This window comes from Capra hircus, chromosome 26 (genome assembly GCF_001704415.2).
Source record: "Capra hircus breed San Clemente chromosome 26, ASM170441v1, whole genome shotgun sequence".
NCBI lineage: Eukaryota > Metazoa > Chordata > Mammalia > Artiodactyla > Bovidae > Capra > Capra hircus.
The window spans coordinates 33,381,789-33,401,649 of record NC_030833.1 but is presented as its reverse complement, the minus strand read 5'-3'; the positions used below and the strand labels follow the sequence as shown (position 1 = coordinate 33,401,649).

Below are 19,861 nucleotides of genomic sequence, written 5' to 3'. Positions count from 1 at the left end.
TTTCCAAGAAATGTTTGCCTAATCCAGTGTCAAGCACAAGAAAATTTCATATTTTCTTCTGAAGGTTTAGTGATGTTAACTCTTACATTTTGATTTACTGTTCATTTCTAGTAAATTTTTGAATATGTTGTATGAGGTAAACATTGAGGTTTATTGTATTCTGTAAGGTGATCCAGTTCCAGCATCATTTGTTGAAAAAATTTCCTCCCCTGCTCCAGATTGAATTATTTTGACATCTCTAAGTCAGTTGATGACTACATGGTATACCATGTAGGCGTATTTTTGAACTTTGTCCTGTGCCATTGAACTGTATACGTCTATCCTTACATCAATACTACAGTGTCTTTATTGCTAATCTTTATATCTTGAAATCAAGTAGTACGAATCCTGTTTGTTTTCTTTTTCAAATTTGCTCTAGATCCTATATGTTTTTAAATTAATTTATCAATTCTTAAAAAAGACCTATTAAGATTTTATTGTTGCACCAAATCTGTGGATCAGTGTGGAGAGAATTAGCAGTGTTAAACCTTCCAATTTATGGTTACGGTTTATCTCATTTTTATGCACATCATGTCTTACTTCCCTTAGCAGTGTTTTGTAGTGTCGGTTTAGCCTGAAGAATTTTATGTGGCATTTCTAGTAGTGCAGAAAGATAGCGCTTTTTAGTTGTAGAGAAATGTCACAGAGTAAACCTATTTGGAAACATTTTTAGATGTTTATTTCTTTGTCATTCCCCCAAATGTAATAAAGATAAAAATAAATTATATGGCTTATATATTTTTAGATAACCAGAAGCTTAATACAGAATTTGAGGGCTTTTCTGTTGAAGAAGATCCCGACCTGTTCAGCATATCTTTTTTTCTGCTTTTCGTGATGAGTCATAAGACCACAAAGTGTTGACAGCTTACTGCAGCTCCCTTTCCCTCTACCTCTCCCTACCACTCTCACAGCTCCCTTAAAAGGAATTGCCTTAGAAGGAGGTTGGAAAAGTGATGTAAACTGGTGAAGCTACCAGAGAGCATAGCAGCTGAAATTGATGACGTAGTTTTCCCTGAAAGCTGTATACAGAATTAAGTTTTACACGCACATACATGCACATTGTTCATTTTGCCAACACTAGCACTTAGAAAATAAACATTTCATAATACTAAAATGTAAAATAATAAATATGTGGGAACTACGTGAGTAAACAACAGAATTTTCAGTTCGGTTCAGTCGCTCAGTCGTGTCTGCTCTTTGCAACCCCATGGACTGCAGCATGCCAGGCCTCCCTTTCCTTCACCATCTCCCAGAGCTTGCTCAAACTCACGTCCATCGAGTTGGTGATGCCATCCAACCATCTCATCTTCTGTTGTCCCCTTCTTTTCCCGCCTTCAATCTTTCCCAGCATCAGGGTCTTTTCCAAGCAGTCAATTCTTTGCATCAGATGACCCAAAAGATTGGAGCTTCAGCTTCAGCATCAGTCTTTCCAGTGAATATTCAGGACTGATTTCCTTTAGGATTGACTGGTTTGATCTCCTGTAGTCCAGTAGAATTTTGAGACCCATTAAATTTTGAGATAAATGTAAAGCAGTTCCTGAAAAAGATGACTGGACATCTTTAAGGATATTGCTTCTTTCTGAATTACCTTCTAAATATAGTACTAATCAGATCAAAACATGTCTTCTTTGGAGAAGTGGTGGTAGTGGGAACAGAATTGACTGAGTGATTTTAAATGCAGTCTGATGGAATAAAGGTTGAATAGCCAGGACATTTCGGAAAATATAAGTGACAAATGGAATTTGCCTTCCCAAATACAAAGACGTACTATAAATATGTAATAGTTTTTAAAGTATGAACTGATGATGCTTTTTTACAGGTCCTTATTAAGGAGAGAGCTTTTAAAAAACATAATGACTACTCCCTACTCCAGATTTACAGAATCAAAAGCTCTGGGAGTATGTTCTAGGCATGTATGCCTTTAAGAAGCTCATAGTAGGTTCTGGTAGGACAGAATTACCTCTGACTATGAACCAACCAGTCTGCGTAGACTAATTCTTGAGTTCTGAGGGAAGCAACTCATAGGTGATATAAATTCCAGTTCTGATCTCGTTTTATTCCTGTTTAGTTCTGGGCCAAGAATTTGTTTGGTAAAGAATGATAATAAATGCAAAGAACAGTGGGTTTTTTGTTTATAGAAGAGTGTGTCATATCATTTTGTTGTTTTTGCCACACAATGCATAATGTTTCCTGTTAGAATTCATGTATGGGGGGGGGGGACATCACATGAGTTAACCTCCTGTCTCCTGACTATTTTGTTAGCTGTTTCAGCTCTGTGTCATAGAAACATTCTTGCTCTCGTTGGTCCGTTTAATTTTGGCACGCTTAGCTACAGTGAGGGAGGATGAACTACGCTTTGTTTATACGTCGCTGTGTAAATTTTTAGCTTCATGGCCAGATGCACTTGAAAAAGATACATGATTTTGTGCTGTGTCTTTCATCTTTGGTTGTAATATGGTTAGGATTGTTTTAATTAAAGCAACTATTTGGTGAAAATTATTTTAAAAGAACATATAAACTTGGAAAATAGTTATCGTAAGGGCACAAAGCAAATGGAGAATCATTTGTTCCCCCAAAAAAATTAAACTATTTAATCTCTGTAAGAACAAGAGTAAGACATTTGAGCTATGACCCACTCCTACTCACTTCCCTGAGCTCAATCTGAGAGAAGCTCTACTCTGAACAGGAGGGGAAAACTGTGGGCATCTTTTATACATTCGGGATTCTTATTGCAGAAACTTTCATCCAGACAGATCAAGTGAAAGGGACCAGGGCCCCCTTTCCTCACTCAGCCTTTATTGTGAGTGAAGTCTGCTGTAGACATAGCAGGCTAAGAATACTAGGCCTCAGTTGCTGGGCCAGGCCTCATCCAAGAAGGGCAAGTTATCTGGCACCCCCACTCACAAAGCACAGATGTCACTCTGAGAGAAGTGAGTCACTCTCCCAGCCCCCAGTTCCTGTGCAGAGTGTCAGAAAGGTTATTCCTAAGGGAGAGGCAGGCCTTAAGAATAGAGACCTCTGTAGCTCTCCTAAGGAGACTAACTTTATTTGAAACAAAGCTTGTGACAAGTTGTTGAAAATTATGATCTTTGTGGTGGACAGTTAAAAGGAGGCTCATAGTTCCTTGTGCTAATAGCAACAAGTGAAATGGCAGACAAGTTAGAAGTTTAAAGAGAGAACCAGAAAAACAGCAAGAAAGTGCCCTCCTGGGGTTCAAACAAGCCTTAAAGACTGGCAACACCCTGCCCCTGCCACGAGGCTCCACTTTTATTGGATCAGACTGAGGTGCAGTTATTCTCCAGGGTGTGGCAAAAATAGAAGAACGGTTAGTAGAGACTGTTATCTGGGTTTGGGATGCCACTATAGGCAGATCAACCAGAATCTTATAACGGAGAGATTCAAGAATAAAACTGCATAAGGGAGCCAAGCTAAACCCATAGTTATTCCTGGTGGACAGAGACTCTGCATGCTTAAGACAGCATCCTCTGAGAAGTGGTATCAGAGGCTACACACTGCTGGGGAATTAGAGATAAAGATGGACATTTTGAGAAAACAACAAAAGGGTCAATCTATAACTATATTCTCTCCTAACAGTAAACCCCCAGAATGCATGAAGCAAAATGCTACAGAATTGAAGGGAGAAATAGACAATTCAAAATAATAGATGGATACATCAGTAGTCCACTTTCAGTAATGGATAGAGTATCTAGGCAGAAGATCAACAAACCTGGAAGACTTGAACAACTCTATGAATCAACTAAATTTAGTAGATATCTATAGAACACTCCACCAAACAAGAGCAAAATACTCATTCTTCTCAAGTGCACATGAAACATTCTCTAGGAGAGTATATCCTGGGCCATTAAAAAAAATAATAAATTTTAAAGAATTGCAATCATACAAAGTATGTTTTCCAGTCACAGTGGAATGAAATTGGAAATCAGTTACAGAGTAATGTAAGGAATTCACAAGTCTGTGGAAATTAAAGCACTTCTAAGTAACCAGTGGATCACAGAAGAAATCACAAAGGAGTAGAAAATAGTTTGAGATAAATAAAAGCGAAACCAAAACATACCAAAACTTATGAGATACAGCTGTCAGTACTTAGAAGGTAATTCATAGCTACGAATGCCTACATTAAATGAAAAAGCTTTCAAATCATTATACTAACTGTCCACTTTGGGACTAGAAAAAGAAGAGCAAATTAAACCATAAGTAAGCAGAAATAAGGGCATGAGTAGAGCAAAAATAAATAGTAAAATAGAGAATATCGTCATAACTAAAATTGGTTCTATGAAAATGTCGATAGTTGAGAAACCCTTATTTAACGCCGATCAGAGTAAAAAGAAGATTCAAATTACTAAATCACAAGTTGATACGGGGAAATCGCCACTGACCTTACAGCAATAAAAAGGATTATAAGAGGAGTACAATTGATAATATGTGTGCCAGAAGATTAGATAATTTAGATAAAATAGGTACATGCTTACAAAGACACAGACTACTGAAACTGGCACGAGAAGAAATAGAAAATCTGAGCGGACATATGTTGCAGATTGAATTGTGTCCCCCTTCCCCCAAAAAGAAAATGCTGAAGTTCCAATCCCTGGTACCTGTGGGTGTTAGTCGCTCAGTCTTGTCCAACTCTTTGTGACTCCATGGACTATAGAGCCCGCCAGGCTCCTCTATCCATGAAATTCTCCAGGCAGAAATACTGGAGTGGGTAAGCTATTCCCTTCTCCGAGGCATCTTCCTGACCCAGGGATTGAACCTGGGTTTCCTGTATTGCAGGCGGATTCTTTACCATCTGAGCAACCAGGGAAGCCTTAAGACATTTGGAAATGAGGTCTTTGCAGATGTAATGAAGTCAAGATGAAATTTTACTGGATTTGGTTGGGCCATAAATCCAGTGACTGATATCCTTATAAAGAGAGTTGGAAAGACAGACACACATAACATAGGGAAGAAGACGATGTAAAGATGGAGGAAGAAATTGGAGTTACGCTGTCACAAGCCAGGAAACACCAAGGATTGCTAGAAACTAACAGAAGCTAGAAAGAGGCAAGAAAGGATTCTCCTCTTGAGCCTTCAGAAGGAGCAGGCCCTGGGGACACCTTGATTTTAGACTTCTAGACTCCAGAGCTCTGAGACAAGTACCTTTCTACTGTTTTTAAGCCACCCAGTTTGTGATAGTAGTTACATTAATAATGTGTATAATTAATAATATGTGTGTTAGTCACTCGGTTGTATTTGAATCTTGGCAACCCCTGGACTGTAGCCCTCTAGGCTCCTTTGTCCATGGGATTCTTCAGGCAAGAATACTGGAGTGGGTTGCCATTCCCTTTTCCAGGAGATCTTCCCAACCCAAGGATTGAACATGGTATTCCCGCATTGCAGGCAGATTCTTTACCATCTGAGCTACCAGGGAAGCCCATATTAATAGTAGCTCTAGGAAATTAATATGACCCAGAACAAGTAGAGATTGAATTAGTAATTTTAAAATATTCAGGGAAAAAAAAGCATATGGCTAGTTCACTGATGATTTCTACCAGATATTTTTTTAAAAGAATTAATACCAATTCTTCACAAACTTGTCTAAGATATAAAGAAGGAACATTTCTTTATTCTGTGAGGCCAGTATTATTTGAAAACCAAAACCAGGCAAAGACATCATACAAAAAAAAAACTACAGACCAGTAGCACTAGTGTGTAAAACTACACACTAGTATAATCACAAAAAATCCTTAACAAAATATTAGCAAACCAAATCTAACAGTGTATAAAAACTGTTATACACCACCATTAAGTGAGATTTGTCTTAGGAATGCAAGATTGGTGTAACACCACAAAATCAATTAATTTGTAATACAGTGTATTATTAAAATAAGTGACAGGAATCACATGGTCATCTCAGTAGATGCCTCCCAAATCCAATACCTGTTCATCATAAAAATGCCCTGCAAACTGGAATAGCAGGGCACTTCATCAGCCCTACCTACAGAATGTACAGCTAATATATCTGTTGTTATTGTTTAGTCACTAGGTCATATCTGACGCTTTTGCAGCCCTATGGACTGTAGCCTGTCAGGCTCCTCTATCCATGATTTCCCAGGCAGGAATACTGGAGTGGGTTGCCATTTCCTTTCCAAGGGGATCTTCCTGATCCAGGGATTGAACCCACATCTCTTTCATTGGCAGACAAATTCTTTACAACCGAGCCCCCGGGGAAGCACAGCTCACATCACACCTAATAGTAAAAGACTGAACAGTTTCCCCTAAAATCAGGTGACCACTTCTCTGTTTGGTGTTTTACAACAGGTTCTAGCTTTGGAAGTTAAGTGATAAGAAGAAATGAAAATTATCCCGATTATTAAAGAGGAAATAAAAGTGTGTTTGCAAATGACATGATATTATATGTAGAAGATCCTAAGGAATCTATAAAACACTATTAGATTTAACCAGAATCAAGAGTTGCAGAATACAGCTTTTTTTTTTTAATAGTTGAATTTCTATACATTATCAGTGAACAGTCTAAACATGAAATTAAGAAAATTCCACTTACAATAGCATTAAAAATAAATATTAGAAATTTTAACAAGTGTAAGACTCATACACTGTAAATGACAAAATATTGTTGAAAGAAAGATGTAGATTAATGAAAAGACATGCCGTGTTCATGGATAGGAAGTCTTAGTATTGTGAAGATGGCATTTCGCCCCAGATGATCTGCATGTTCCCTGTCAAGACCCTAGCTGGTTTCTTTGCAGGAATTGCCAAGTTAATGATAAATTTCATATGAAGATCCAAGGGACTCTGAATAGCCAAAACAATCTTAGAGCAAATTGACAGGTCTTGCACTACCCAGTTTCAAAACTTACCACAAAACTGTAATGATAAACACAGTGTGTACTGGCATAAGAACAGGTATATAGAGATTGATGGTACAGAATTGAGATGCAGAAGTTAACTTTGTTGCTGGTGATTTTTCACAAAGGAAGTTGGACCCCTTCCTTACACCATACAGAAAAATTTAGTCGAAATGGATTTTGGACCCAAAAGTAAGTCCTAAAATGGTAAAGCGACCCCATGGAGTAGCCCGCCAGACCCGTCCATTCTTTGGAGAACGTCCATGGAATTCTCCAGGCAAGAGTACTAGAGTGAGTAGCCATTCTCTTCTCCAGGGGATCTTCTGAACCCAGGGAATGAACCCGTGTCTCCCGCATTGCAGGCAGATTATTTACTGTGTGAGCCACCAGGGAAGCCCTTTTAGAAGAAAATGTAGGAGTAAATATTCACAGTCTTGGGTTAACCGCTAGTTTTTTTAGATACAATAGCAAAAGCACAAATGGCCAAAAAGAAAAAAGACAAATTGGGATTCATTAAAATTAAAAAAGTTTTGTATTGTTAAAATAGTATCAGTGAAGGGTTGAGAAAGCGCATGGATGGGAGAAAATATTTGCAAATTATATATCTGATAATGAACTTGTATCCAGAATATCAAAAATTCTTAGCTCAGCAAAAGATAAATGTGGTGGTGGTTTAGTTGCTAAGTTTTGTCCAACTCTTTGCAATCCCATGGACTGTAACCCTCCAGGATCCTCTGTCCATGGCATTTCCCAGGCAAGAGTACTGGAGTGGGTTGCCATTTTCTTCTCCAGGGGATCTTGCTGACCCAAGGATCAAACCCACAGACCTGTGTATTCTACATCGCAGGCAGATTCTTTACCCCTGAGCCACCAGAGAAACCCCAAAAGATAAATAGCCCAGTTGAAAACCAAGCAAACTGTATGAGTATATATTTCTCTGAAGGAGATATTTGAATGGCCAGTGGGCTTCCCTGGTGCCTCAGATAGTAAAGAGTCCACCTACAGTGCAGGAGACCCAGGTTCAGTCCCTGGGTGGGGAACATCCCTCGGAGAAGGTGTGGCAGTGCACTCCAGTATTCTTGCCTGGAGGATTCCACAGACAGAAGCCTGGTGGGCTCCAGTCCAGGGAGTCACATAGAGTTGGACACAAGTGAGTGACTATCACTTTAATTTTCAAGCAAACAAAAAGATGCTTAACACCAGTAGTCATTAGGAAAATGCAAGTCTAAATCATGAGATATCACTTGTTACATATTAGGATGGGTGTAATCAAAAAATTACAAATATCCATGAGTATGTGGAGTGGAAACCCTCATTACTGTTGGAAATGTCAAGTGGTACACAACTTCAGACATGGTTTGACACTTTTTTAAAATGGTAAGATAGTTAACCACGTGATCCAGAAACTCCACTCCTACCAAGAGAAATTAAAATATACATCCACACAAAATTTGTACATGGATATTAAAGGCAGCATTGTTCATATCACAGTAGGCGAGAGTAGAAGCAACATAAAAGTTCATCAGGTGATGGATGGTTAGAATGCTTAGCCTTACAGTGGAATGTTATTTGGCAGTGAAAGGAAGTAGATATTGATACCTGTTACAACTTGAATGAACCTTGAAAACATTATTCTAGGGAAAAGAAGTCAGTCACCAAAACCCAAATATTGTTGAACTGTGTGAAATTTCCAGAACAGATAAGTCTGTTAGTGGTTGACTAAGGTTGGGAAAATGGAGAGTGACTGTTACTGAATATAGGGTTTCCTGTGGGGGTACAGAAATGTTCTAAAGTTAGATTATGGTGATGGTTCTGCTATGGATATACTGAAACATTGAATTTTACTTTAAATGAGTGAATTGTATGGTGTGTGAATTACAAACAGTGAAACTATTTACAAAACAAAATGAATAGATATGACTATAATTATTATGAACCAACTAAAAAGTAAGCTGTATATTTCAGAGTACAAATTGATAAAATTTGTAAATGTTTGAATCAAGAAAGGACATGTAGCAGTTGCCTTACTGAATTCTAAGATTAGTTGCTCTGTGTTGATTTAGGTTAGAAAGTAGCCTAAATGCTACATTAAACATAAAGTGTAAATAATTCTGTTCAAAGTCAATTATACTGACTAAATATAGGGCTAAGGACACTTAAATAGTTACTCCATGTAATGTCTGATTTTTAAAAATCAATAAACAATGAATGGCATTGAAGTGTAATAATGCAAATAAGGATTTTATCAAACTCTCTAATACCTGTTCCTGATACATTTTAAATGTTAAATTTATATCAAAATTAGATTGTAATTCATTTTTAAAAGTTACTTTCTTGATAATTTCCTTCATCCATCGAGAATGTTGGCAAAGAGAACTGTAATAAAGGTTTTTATAATGATTTGTAACACTTAAAATATTTTAAGAAATTTTAAACTAATGTGGCAAACATACAATGTCATACGGAAAATGTTAAGAAATCATTGTTTTAGTTTGAGTGTGCAAGAGAGTTCTTCATAGTGAACTATTTGTTTACGATGTATAATGTCCTTCCAAAAAACATAGTTTGAATTGCACTGTTGACACAGTTGAGTCATGGGGAAATCATGGAAAGTAGATGGCATATATAATTGGGTGTGTTTAAAATTTTTGAGGAAATCACTTGTGAATTGCAATGTGCCTTGAACGTTTACTTCCTTTTCACTGTGCCAAGGTATGTCCCGTTTTCTTTTAGTATTTAGAGCACTTTAAAGTTTTTCATGATGCAAGTAAGTGCATGTGTTGATGCATTGCAGTGAAGTAAATTATAAGCACTGGAACTCAAAATATGTACTTTGTTTTTCTTTATACTCTCTGTTTTCTGTCATCATAGTTTACTATTTATTTATTAACTGCAAAGGTGGAAGTGAGTACAAAGTATTGTCAGCCTAGACCAGGTCTTCTGCCATCTGAGAACATATTCTGAGAGGCATCTAGAATGGCATTTTGAAAGTTTGATCAGGACCCACATTTTTATATTACAAACATTCAAGCATATATATAGATATATATAATGTTGAAATGTTTACCCTTAAGATGGTGAAGTGTTTAACTCTTTTAATACAATGCATTCTATTTTTCAATTTTTTTTCCTAGTGCTAGTTTTGACCCATTAATTTCACGGCCCCCTAAAGATTTGAAAGCTACCATTTGTAAAATAGTACTCTAGGGACAGAATTATGAAGTCAAGTACCTTATTTTTGAGTTTCTCTCGTAATGGCCCTTAAAAAAAGTGTTTTGTGTCTGGAGAAAACAGGTTATGCTGGTAGGGCGAACATGATTCTCAAATGAGATTTGGTGTTTAAGATACCTTTTCATGTGAGTTAGATACCTTTTCGTGTGAGTTGGGTTGTCTGTAAACTGTTGCTATAAATGTAACAAGAACCAATGCATTTGAATGCTCAAAGAAATTTTCCTTTTGGTAATTATAGTTTAATTAGAGTTAACCTACAAAATTAAGCAAAATTCATAATCAGAAAACACCCCAAATAATCTTTTATATTCATTTTGCTTTTATACTTTTGTGGCGATAAATACTATCCTGACTTGAAGTTCTAAAATATTTGAATTGTATTAAACTGATTAATCTGTTATTAACATTTGTCTTTGATTTTGGATCTCTGCTTTTGATATTGAATGGGGAAGGATTTTTGTGCAAACATTTCATCAAATATTTTTGCAGGGACACTTAGTCGGTCTGGATGAGCCAGCTTCGGGAGCTGGGCAAGAAGCTCTGCTTAAACAAGAGCAAGCAAAAATCATTCGATTCGAGAGACAAGCAGAAGAGTTCCTCAATGCAGTCTTTTGTAGAAAAGGTTGGTTCCAGTGAAGAATGACATTTAGTATCTGCTTGTCTTATCTTAGTCTCCTTAATTTCAATGTCCATTTTTAAAAGAGTTAATTTTAAACACATTTTTCTTTATTGATAGTATACTTTATAATTTTCTATATTCCTTTGGTCAAGGTAAATTGGAATGGGTAATGCCACCCTCTCCCTCCTTTTAGCTGTGCAGTGATGGTGCCATGTAAGATTTAGTTAAATAATTCTTAAAATTATTATGAATGTGTGAAAATTGTAAGCTCTCAGTAGTTCTGTATTTGTTAGACAAATTTTCTTAGCTAAACAGTCACTGTTGGGAGTTCCTTGATAGTCTAGTGGTTAGGATTCCAGGCTTCCATTGCCATGGCCCAGGTTCATTCCCTAGTCAGAGAACTAAGAATCCCACAAGCTCACAATATGGCCCCCCCCCAAAAAAATAGAAGAAGTCACTATTTTAGTCACTGATAACCATAAAACTATAGAATTTTAATAATTCCTCATTGAAATTTCATTTGGAGGAAAAAGTTTTATCTTAAAATTAGATCTGCAAACTTTTTTTTCTCCTTGATACAGCCTTGTTCTACTAAAAAATTTAAGTATTAAAATTAAAGAAATTCTTTCTAAATGAATTTGTTTTCCTTATTTATGCCATGTCTCTAGTTCCTGCCATGTCTCTAGTTCCACAATGGTGATTACTATGATAGGCTCTAAAGTTTTTTTTTATGTAATCTTCAGCAGACTCAATGATTCTATTTTCTTTAATATTTCTCCATATGTTCTGGTTTACACCTCTCATTCCTTTGAAAGTAGCGTTCTCTTTTCCAAAATCTGAAGGGTAATGTTTGTCTATACAGTAGTTATAAGTCTGATAAGTGCAGATTCCAACGGGTTAGTTACATACACTTGGAGACTAGCTGAGCTTCTGTTTAATGTGATCGATATTTTCAAAAGGGAGTGTGAAGTAAAGTGACATACGAAATTAAGGAGTACAGAAGGGTTTTGTTTTCAGAGGCACTTTTTCCCCTTCTTTTTCCATCAGATCTCCAGATAAAATTAAATCTTTTACTACATCCTCACTTCCTTTAATATCCTCTAGTACCCTCTGACCTCAAGCTCCCAACCAAGGCCTCCATGCTCACCATTTCATTTCCATAAAATACCCTGATTCCAAAGCTATGTTCAAAACGTTAGGTTTATGAACATTTGAGTGTTTTATTAAAGTAACTCACATTTAAAGTATAAATGACTGATATATCAGTTGTGCGTTTATTAACTAAATAAAATATCTTTCCAGCTTCTCTGCTGTTCCTCTCCTTTAGGAAGTGTACATGGGTCTAATGCTGTAGGAAACTTCATTAACTGAAAAGAGGAACTCCTTCCTAATTTACATGGAGGAACCAACCACTTTCCACTCTGCTTAGGGGGAGTTAGTGAGGTTAATGACAAGCAGATTCTTGAAGAGATTTCTAGCCTGCTTCTCTACTAGTCCCATCCCTTTGTTGTATAGGAATAATGTACGTTAAAGTTCTTGTGTTTTTACCCAAAAATTAAATTTAGGGGTACATACCCTTTAGAGGAGGAATTCTCACCTTGGAATAGGTCTTGAGAGATGAGAATCCTCTGAAATTGTAAAATTGTTTGTATATTTGTCTGTATACTGGCATATGATGCTTAGAAAAAGAAATACTGCTTTGCAGTTGGAAGTTTCCTCTTTATGTATTAATATTGTTACTTTCAGATTTTTTATTAATCCTCTTGGGAGTGTCTCAAAAATGGGCATTTGTAGGCTTAAAATTGATACCAAAAAATGTTCCAGAGATGTAACAGGCAATTTAATCTAAGGAGAATATTTTGTTTTTAATGAATAGGATATTTGGATTTAGTAATTTGTTTCCAGAGTATTACAAATTGTTTAAATAATTGAGTATGAACAGGTTATCTGTAGCTAGGTAGGAACATTAGTTTAAATAAAAGTAGGTTTTTGTGGTATGGACTCTATATAATAAATTCCAATTTAAGGACAGTACAGCTGTCATAATCATTTCTTTTCATCTGGCTTTGTCACTTGTCTTAGAAAATTTCACACTTTCCTAAAAGTTAGATTTGCATTTTAAAAACATAACAGGTGGCTATGATGTAGCATTCGCGTGCTTTTCTGTAGTTTTAACTTTGACCTGATATGTTGTTTTTATTTGACTCAGTTGTGCATGTTTCCCTGAGGGTGGCTAGGTTTATAGATGTTGTGTTTTAAGTAAATTAAAGAATGAAAAATTTTCAAGAGACATAGCAGGAAATGATCTTTGATCATAATCATGAACTGTTTCATGATTATAGTAGTTCTTCAACAGAGAGGCAGAATATGCTACAGACATTTAAAGATCAAAAGTAGCAATTTATGGTTTGTATCCTAAAATCTTTGACTCTTTGCAAGTCTGTTTAATATTTATTAATCTAGTTAAACATAGAGATATCTCATAAATTCATTTTGCTTCCTGTTTGGAAGCTTTCTTCTTCACGTATTATTCTCCAGCTTTTCAGAGGATAAAAAGATATAGTAACATATTAAAACTTAAAATTATATACATTCAGAGGATTTTATGTTATGGAAGGAAAAAAAGTTAAATGACTTTCTGCTTAATAAGAAATTCTAATAAGAAAACCCAGAGTAGAGGTTGAAAAAAGCAATACATGGCTAAAATGGTCATTAGAGCATTTAAGGAACCACTGTCAGTGATGGTAGTAACTTCTGAACCTTAATTACCTAGTTGAATATGTTTATTCTTTAACCATCTAGCATACCCATAGTCTTTTTTATAGAGAGGAAACTTAAGATTGAAAATACTTTATAGTAGAACAGAAATGTTATTATTGATAGAACAAACCTTATTAAACTCCAGAGAATTAAATATTCTGACTTTGGGATATGACTGTCTTCTGATACTGAATATTGTCCTTCAGGAAAAAAATTTGTTCTTGGGAGTCCTATTTGATTTTAATGATGTGTTTGGTTTTTAGATTTTAGTGATAAATTAATAGCAATTAGTCAGTTTTTCTGACTAATCGAGGTTCCTTACAGCTCCAAAATACTATAGGTAAAGTAACTGACCTTCTGTGGTTAATCTTTAAAAGAGTAAGGAAACTCAGGTTTTCTGAGGCCCATCTTCTAAAGCCTAGGAAGTGTAGGAAGGAAGTATAAAATATGGCTGGAACATTTTAATCAAGGGTCTATCACTAGCCGTCTGTACAAAACTGAACAGGCCATTTACTCTTTAGATCACAGTTATCGCATTTGTTGCTTTTTTTTTTTTAAGAACTGTTTGTTGACTGATTTGATATTGATCCATTTATTAGTCAACTAAATACAAATGCATACTTCGCACCAAGGTTAGGTGCTGAGAGTACAGGAGTAAACAGACATTATCTCTGCTTTTCTCAAACAACGTTTAATCTCCCTGATAGTGTGTTAGTGACAGAGACGTGATGATAATATATTTATGCAAAATGTTTTCCCTTTTATTTTACTTTCAGGGTCCCTTCCAGTCCTGAAGGTTTTATAAGTTAGTGAATTCATATGGTCTTTATTTTAAAATTAACATTGATTAGAAATTGATAACTTAGATGTTTATTACTTCCTTTTCTATTGTGTTCAGTGGTTGGTAGAGCATAAAGAACTTACCGAAAGTAACTTGGTCTTAAAGTTTTGAGGTTTGACATTTAAACTCCTAGCCTAGAGATTCTAGAAGTGTAGTCCCCAGACCAGCAGCATCTAGAAACTTGTTGGAAACACCAATTCCTGAACTTACTCTACAACTGCTAAATCAGTAACTCTGGAGAAAGGACCCAGCAATCTCTTTTTACAAACTCTCAAAGTGGTTGTGATGAGTATTAAAATGTGAGATCTGTTGCCCTGGCCTATCATGAATCTTAAGTACCTCCTTTTATAATGTTGATATACCTGCAGTCTTTTAGCAGAAAGTGTTCATTCTTCAGTAATATAGGAAGATAATAGTTGAAGGATCTAGGGGAAACCAGATGTGATCGATAGGTGGTAAAGAGGGGAGTAATCATTTCATTAAAAAGGGGTTTTGGGATTTCTGTATCAGGTAAGTGATTCTTACCCATATGATATACTATTTGTTATCCCTTTATTTGACTTCATATTCGGGGGCGGGGGTGGTATGTAGAAATAATTTTATTAAAAGTTTATTTTTAAAAATCAACTTTTATAAGCCTGCAGATTAAAAATATAGCTCTGAGGGAATACTATTTTTAGGATATTGCATTTTAAGAAAGAAAAATAAAATGAAATTTTGTTTGCTTGAAAGCTGTCTCTTTTTAGTACATTGTCCCACTTTAAAAGTAAATAAATCTTTGTTTACAGACAGTCCCTGGGTCTCCGACCCCAATATTCCCCTAGTGGCCCGTGAGATCATGCAGCGAATGATCCAACAATTTGCTGCTGAATATACCTCAAAAAATAGCTCTACTCAGGACCCCAGCCAGCCCAATAGCACAAAGAACCAAAGCCTGCCGAAAGCATCTCCAGTCACCACCTCTCCCACGGCTGCAACTGCTCAGAACCCTGTGCTCAGCAAGCTTCTCATGGCTGACCAAGACTCACCTCTGGACCTTACTGTCAGAAAGTCTCAGTCAGAACCTAGCGAACAAGGTACGGTTTGATGTCAAGATCTCCTCTGTCCAATAGAATACTTCTAGTTTGGGGAGAAAAAAAGGTATTGGCATGTAGAGCATCACTAATGTGATTTTTAAATTATTCTGGACTCTGCAGTGATAGAGAAGAAGTGGCTACCTTACCCATCAGTAGTTCATAGTCATGATTGATGTACCACCTGGGAACGTTAGGTGGTTATATTGTTACTTGGTATTTATATAAGTATTGCATACTTTACAAAGCGTTGTCATATCCATTGTTTTTAAAATCCTTTTGAAAAATTAACTTTCCCCTCTTTCCATCAATGTTTAGGATTAGCACCTACCTGAGAAATAAATACATCTTGTTAGGTAGTAGTTAAACTCTGCATGTGAGATCATGAGGCAAAAATACATATTACTTGCATTTTTAAAAAACTCAGGGGATTAGAAATATTGAGAAGATAGTAGAAACACTTTGGGTTGTTAAAATATATTCAGTATTTTATAAATACACATACATACACTGTGTTATGAACTAGTTAGAATATTTTCAAAAGGTAGTCTGTTGGTGAGGGTGCCAATTAAGAGATTGAGAGGGTATCAGTTTTGCAGAGCAGCTATTTCTTGAGTCTTTGGAAAGGTACTCTCTCAAGTATATCTTTGTTGCTTTGTGATCTCATTTTACCTTTACTTTCACAAAGATGAAGTAAGCATTTCAACTTGGCCACTGTTTGAACCGCTACAAGTTATAAATTAGTGATATCTGTATTACTGAGATTTTATTGCCATAGATGTCTCATAAAAGTGTAAATTTAATGGTGAGAAATAGATTTATTTTTCAAAGTAAGTTTAATTCATGTAGGAATCTCTTTGAAAGAACTTTATTTTGCTCGTTTTAAGTAGTTTATGAAGTAATGACATTTAATGGGCTGGCTTTAGTTGCTTATTAAAGAATATTTTTTTGAATAGTTTTCCTTTGCCTTCTTTCTCTCTCTGTGAGTGAACAGCAGTCAAAATCTCTGAAATTTCCTAGCAGGAGACCTTCTAGACCTCCTTTGGTTACGATGTTGTTTATAAAGTTATTCTTTCCCATTTTATAGAGAATTTTCTTTACCACAGATTGGTAGTTTTCATTAACAGTCTATTTACTCTAAACGTTGCATTTCAAACTTCAGGTTTACACTAGGAGAATGATGGCATAGAGGTTGTGTCTAAAATATTAATAATGGAGATAACATACAAAGATACACATTAGCCTGATTTAACTTCTTATAGCAAGTGTTATACTTGAAAGGTATGTTGTGTTGACAGCAGGAGAAATTTGCACTAGATGATAGGATTATAGTACATCAACTTCAAATGAAACCTTTCTAAAATTATTTTTCCTAACGAATTTTAATGTATTTTCAACTTAAATCACAATTTTTCAGTGGTAGATTTGAAGTATGTTGCCTATAATATGATTAGACTATGAAAATAATACTGTCTTTGGTTGGAAATATTTTACGTAGTGCATTTTCTTGTTAGGAATCTAATTGGATTAGATCTCTAATGGAATACTTGGTTCTATAAGATTTCAGTTTATGTTTTTAGAAATATTAATGGCTCTAAGAGACAACACGGTGTCCTTACTTTGTATGAGTTGTGGGCTTTTTTTGGTTTATAAACTGAGTTGCAGTGAAATAGGGAGTTACACTGTCCTCAGACACAAGTCCCAAGAGAGTTCTGTATTGGCGTGGTCTTTAATATAGCCAGATAGCAGGCCTCTCTGCCTACCAACTGAAAATCAGAGGCATTGAGTATTCCAGTTTGGAACAGAACAGCAGCCTTAAAAGTTATCCAGACTATGAGTTTTCTTTTCTAGACATGTCTACAGGGGAAAAAATGGCTTTTGGATAGAGTTAAAGTCTTCTATTTTATGTTCTAATAACATGAATTTGTGATTTTTATAGTAAAAGAAAGAAATGATTATTCCCCCAAGGCTCCCATCAGTATCGAGGCCGTGTTATTCTTCTTTCTTTCCTTAAACTTTGCCATCAATTTATAGTAGCTTATTAATTGAAAAACCTTGCCTTTGTAAATATGAGCAAGTAAATTTTGAATCTCTGCTGATTTTCCCCAAAAGCTTGAATCCAAATATACAGACTTTTGCAGATATGTCCCAAATAGTAATTTGAATATGTGCAAATTATAAACAGTTAACAACTGATTCATCTTGCATATTATCTTATACAGTATATGTTTACTATAACCATATAAACTTGTTTTTTAAATGAGTTTTGCATTTAAATTTTTCTAAATCTAACTTTTATGTACCCCTGATACTTCAGGTAGCCTTAGTTCTTGAGAAATTTGGTTTTATAATTTGTATGACGTTATCTCATTAATCTCATATACTTAGATCAAGGTAATTTAAAAAATGGCATGTCATAGTTCCATCACGGAGCCTCATATGATGTAAACTGCTGTTTCTAATATCTCACTGTATCTTAACATCTCTAGTGTTATGCTCTAACTTTTCTTTTGTCCTATTAATAAAATATTTAACCCTTGGAGATAGTAGATACAACAGACTTTGATAAGCTTATGTCTCTTTGGGAGAAAAAATATCCTGATTCTATTAATGAATTGGTTTTGTAACTGAAAACATATGGCTAGTTTTATCTGTTTAGTTGAGTAAGCCTACTGCTTTGACACTTTTAGCCGATTCAGTTCACATTGCTCCCAGTTTTTAATATTCTCAGGTGTTTCTTTGTGTCTCTGCAGACGGTGTACTTGATCTGTCCACTAAGAAAAGTCCGTGTGCTGGCAGCACTTCCCTGAGCCATTCTCCAGGCTGCTCCAGTACTCAAGGGAACGGGTAAGGGAAAATATTTGTGGCCTTCCACAGTCTTATAGGGGACAGTTTATCAGAGACTGATGCCAGTCTCCCTTGTCTGCTTTGAAACAGTCCATTAGAGTAACACTCCCGTGGTGGGTTACAGTCCATGGGGTCACAAAGAGTCGGACACAACTAAGCGACTAACACTTACAGGTGGACCGTTAGTAACATTACTTTTAGTCTGTCGGTCAAGTAAAGGCACAATCTGTGAAATCTAGAATTGGCAAGTATAGTCAATTTTGCCCGTTTAGTACAAATAGTAAAGAATTAGGAATATGGCAAGAATGTCTTTGAGTTTTTTGTTGTTGAGTGTTGAGGAATATGAACCCAACCTAAATAATTCCAGAGTTCACATGTAAAGGCAGTGTTTTGTATGCTGAAGTTGTTGAATGAAAATTGGGTTCCAATCTTTAACTTGGTATTGCTAACGGAGTATAGGGGCTATTCGTTTTTTCCTTGCTTGGTTTGGTTTGGTTTGGTTTATTGATTTGAACTGCAGTTTTAACTCTTGTGTGGCAGTTCAGAAAATAATTGTGTGTATTTTTTGTTTTTGATTAGATAAGACTGGTTGTCGGTGTTGATAGATAACCTTCTTATGCTTCCAAGACAGTATTACATGATCAGTTTTGAGAACTATTACCAGACTAAAGAGGATTTTCTAACCACCCAATTTTATAGTGTAAGATTATCTAATTCTCTCTGTATGTGTATATAGTAGCCATTTTTAAAAGTCCTATATTAATGCAGATGCTTAGATGCCATATTGGGAAGGCATTTCATAAAACTGTGTTGTGACCAAAAATGAGCTTCATCTAGATATGAAACATAGTTAATTATTTAGGTTTATTTAACTCCTAGAATGTCAACATGGGGAAGATATTTAGATATCAAAGGAGTAAGTAGGCACTAAAGGGACTAACCTGTTCCAACTTACTCTTAATTACCTTCAAATTGAAGGATTCCTTTACTGACTTCTAAAATGCTCCCTTTATTTTCTCTAAAATTACATCATCTTCCTTTTTCTCTCCTCCTTTATTCAGTCTAAAAGTAACATTAATTTAATTCATTTTGCATAGTTTATTAATCATTTTTTTCTTAAGCCCCTTTTTCACTATAGTTCATACTATATATATATATCTAAGTCATCATGGTCCCAAATCATTTGGTTCCATTTATATATCAGAAAACTTGAGTTGTGTAAACAAGGACACGTGTAGAAGCCTAAGTGCTGTTTGCATAAATACATCCCTTGTATAAGATTTTCTTTAAACTTGGCCACCAGATCTGTGTACTGTACGGTTGAAATTGCTGTGTTTGTCCCTCTGAATGGAAAGTAAATGCACTCATTGTGGTAGAGTTTTCTGGAAGACGAAAGCACCAACAGTACTGCCCACCTTTTAGTTGAATTGTCATCCCTACTATATTATTTACTGCTAACAGCAGAGTCCCTGTAGACTTTCGGAAAACATATCTGATTTACCATTATTTCTGCAAAGTTCTGCTTTTGTGCCTAGTTAATGTAATTACTCCCCTTGGGCATGCCTTAGCAGTTACCAGTTTTATC

The 19,861-nt window shown here is 35.7% G+C and overlaps 1 protein-coding gene across 2 annotated transcripts in view; it reads left to right on the top strand.

The window, feature by feature from the left end:
• LCOR (ligand dependent nuclear receptor corepressor) overlaps window positions 1-19,861 on the top strand; it is a 130,220-nt gene that overhangs the window by 71,867 nt on the left and 38,492 nt on the right. For both annotated transcript variants that reach the window (XM_005698279.2, XM_018041311.1), the window contains 3 exons: window positions 10,626-10,758; window positions 15,145-15,432; window positions 18,183-18,276. In XM_005698279.2, the coding sequence (XP_005698336.2) occupies window positions 15,195-15,432; window positions 18,183-18,276 (332 nt within the window). In that variant the 5' untranslated portion in view covers window positions 10,626-10,758; window positions 15,145-15,194. The remainder of the gene's footprint in view (window positions 1-10,625; window positions 10,759-15,144; window positions 15,433-18,182; window positions 18,277-19,861) is intronic.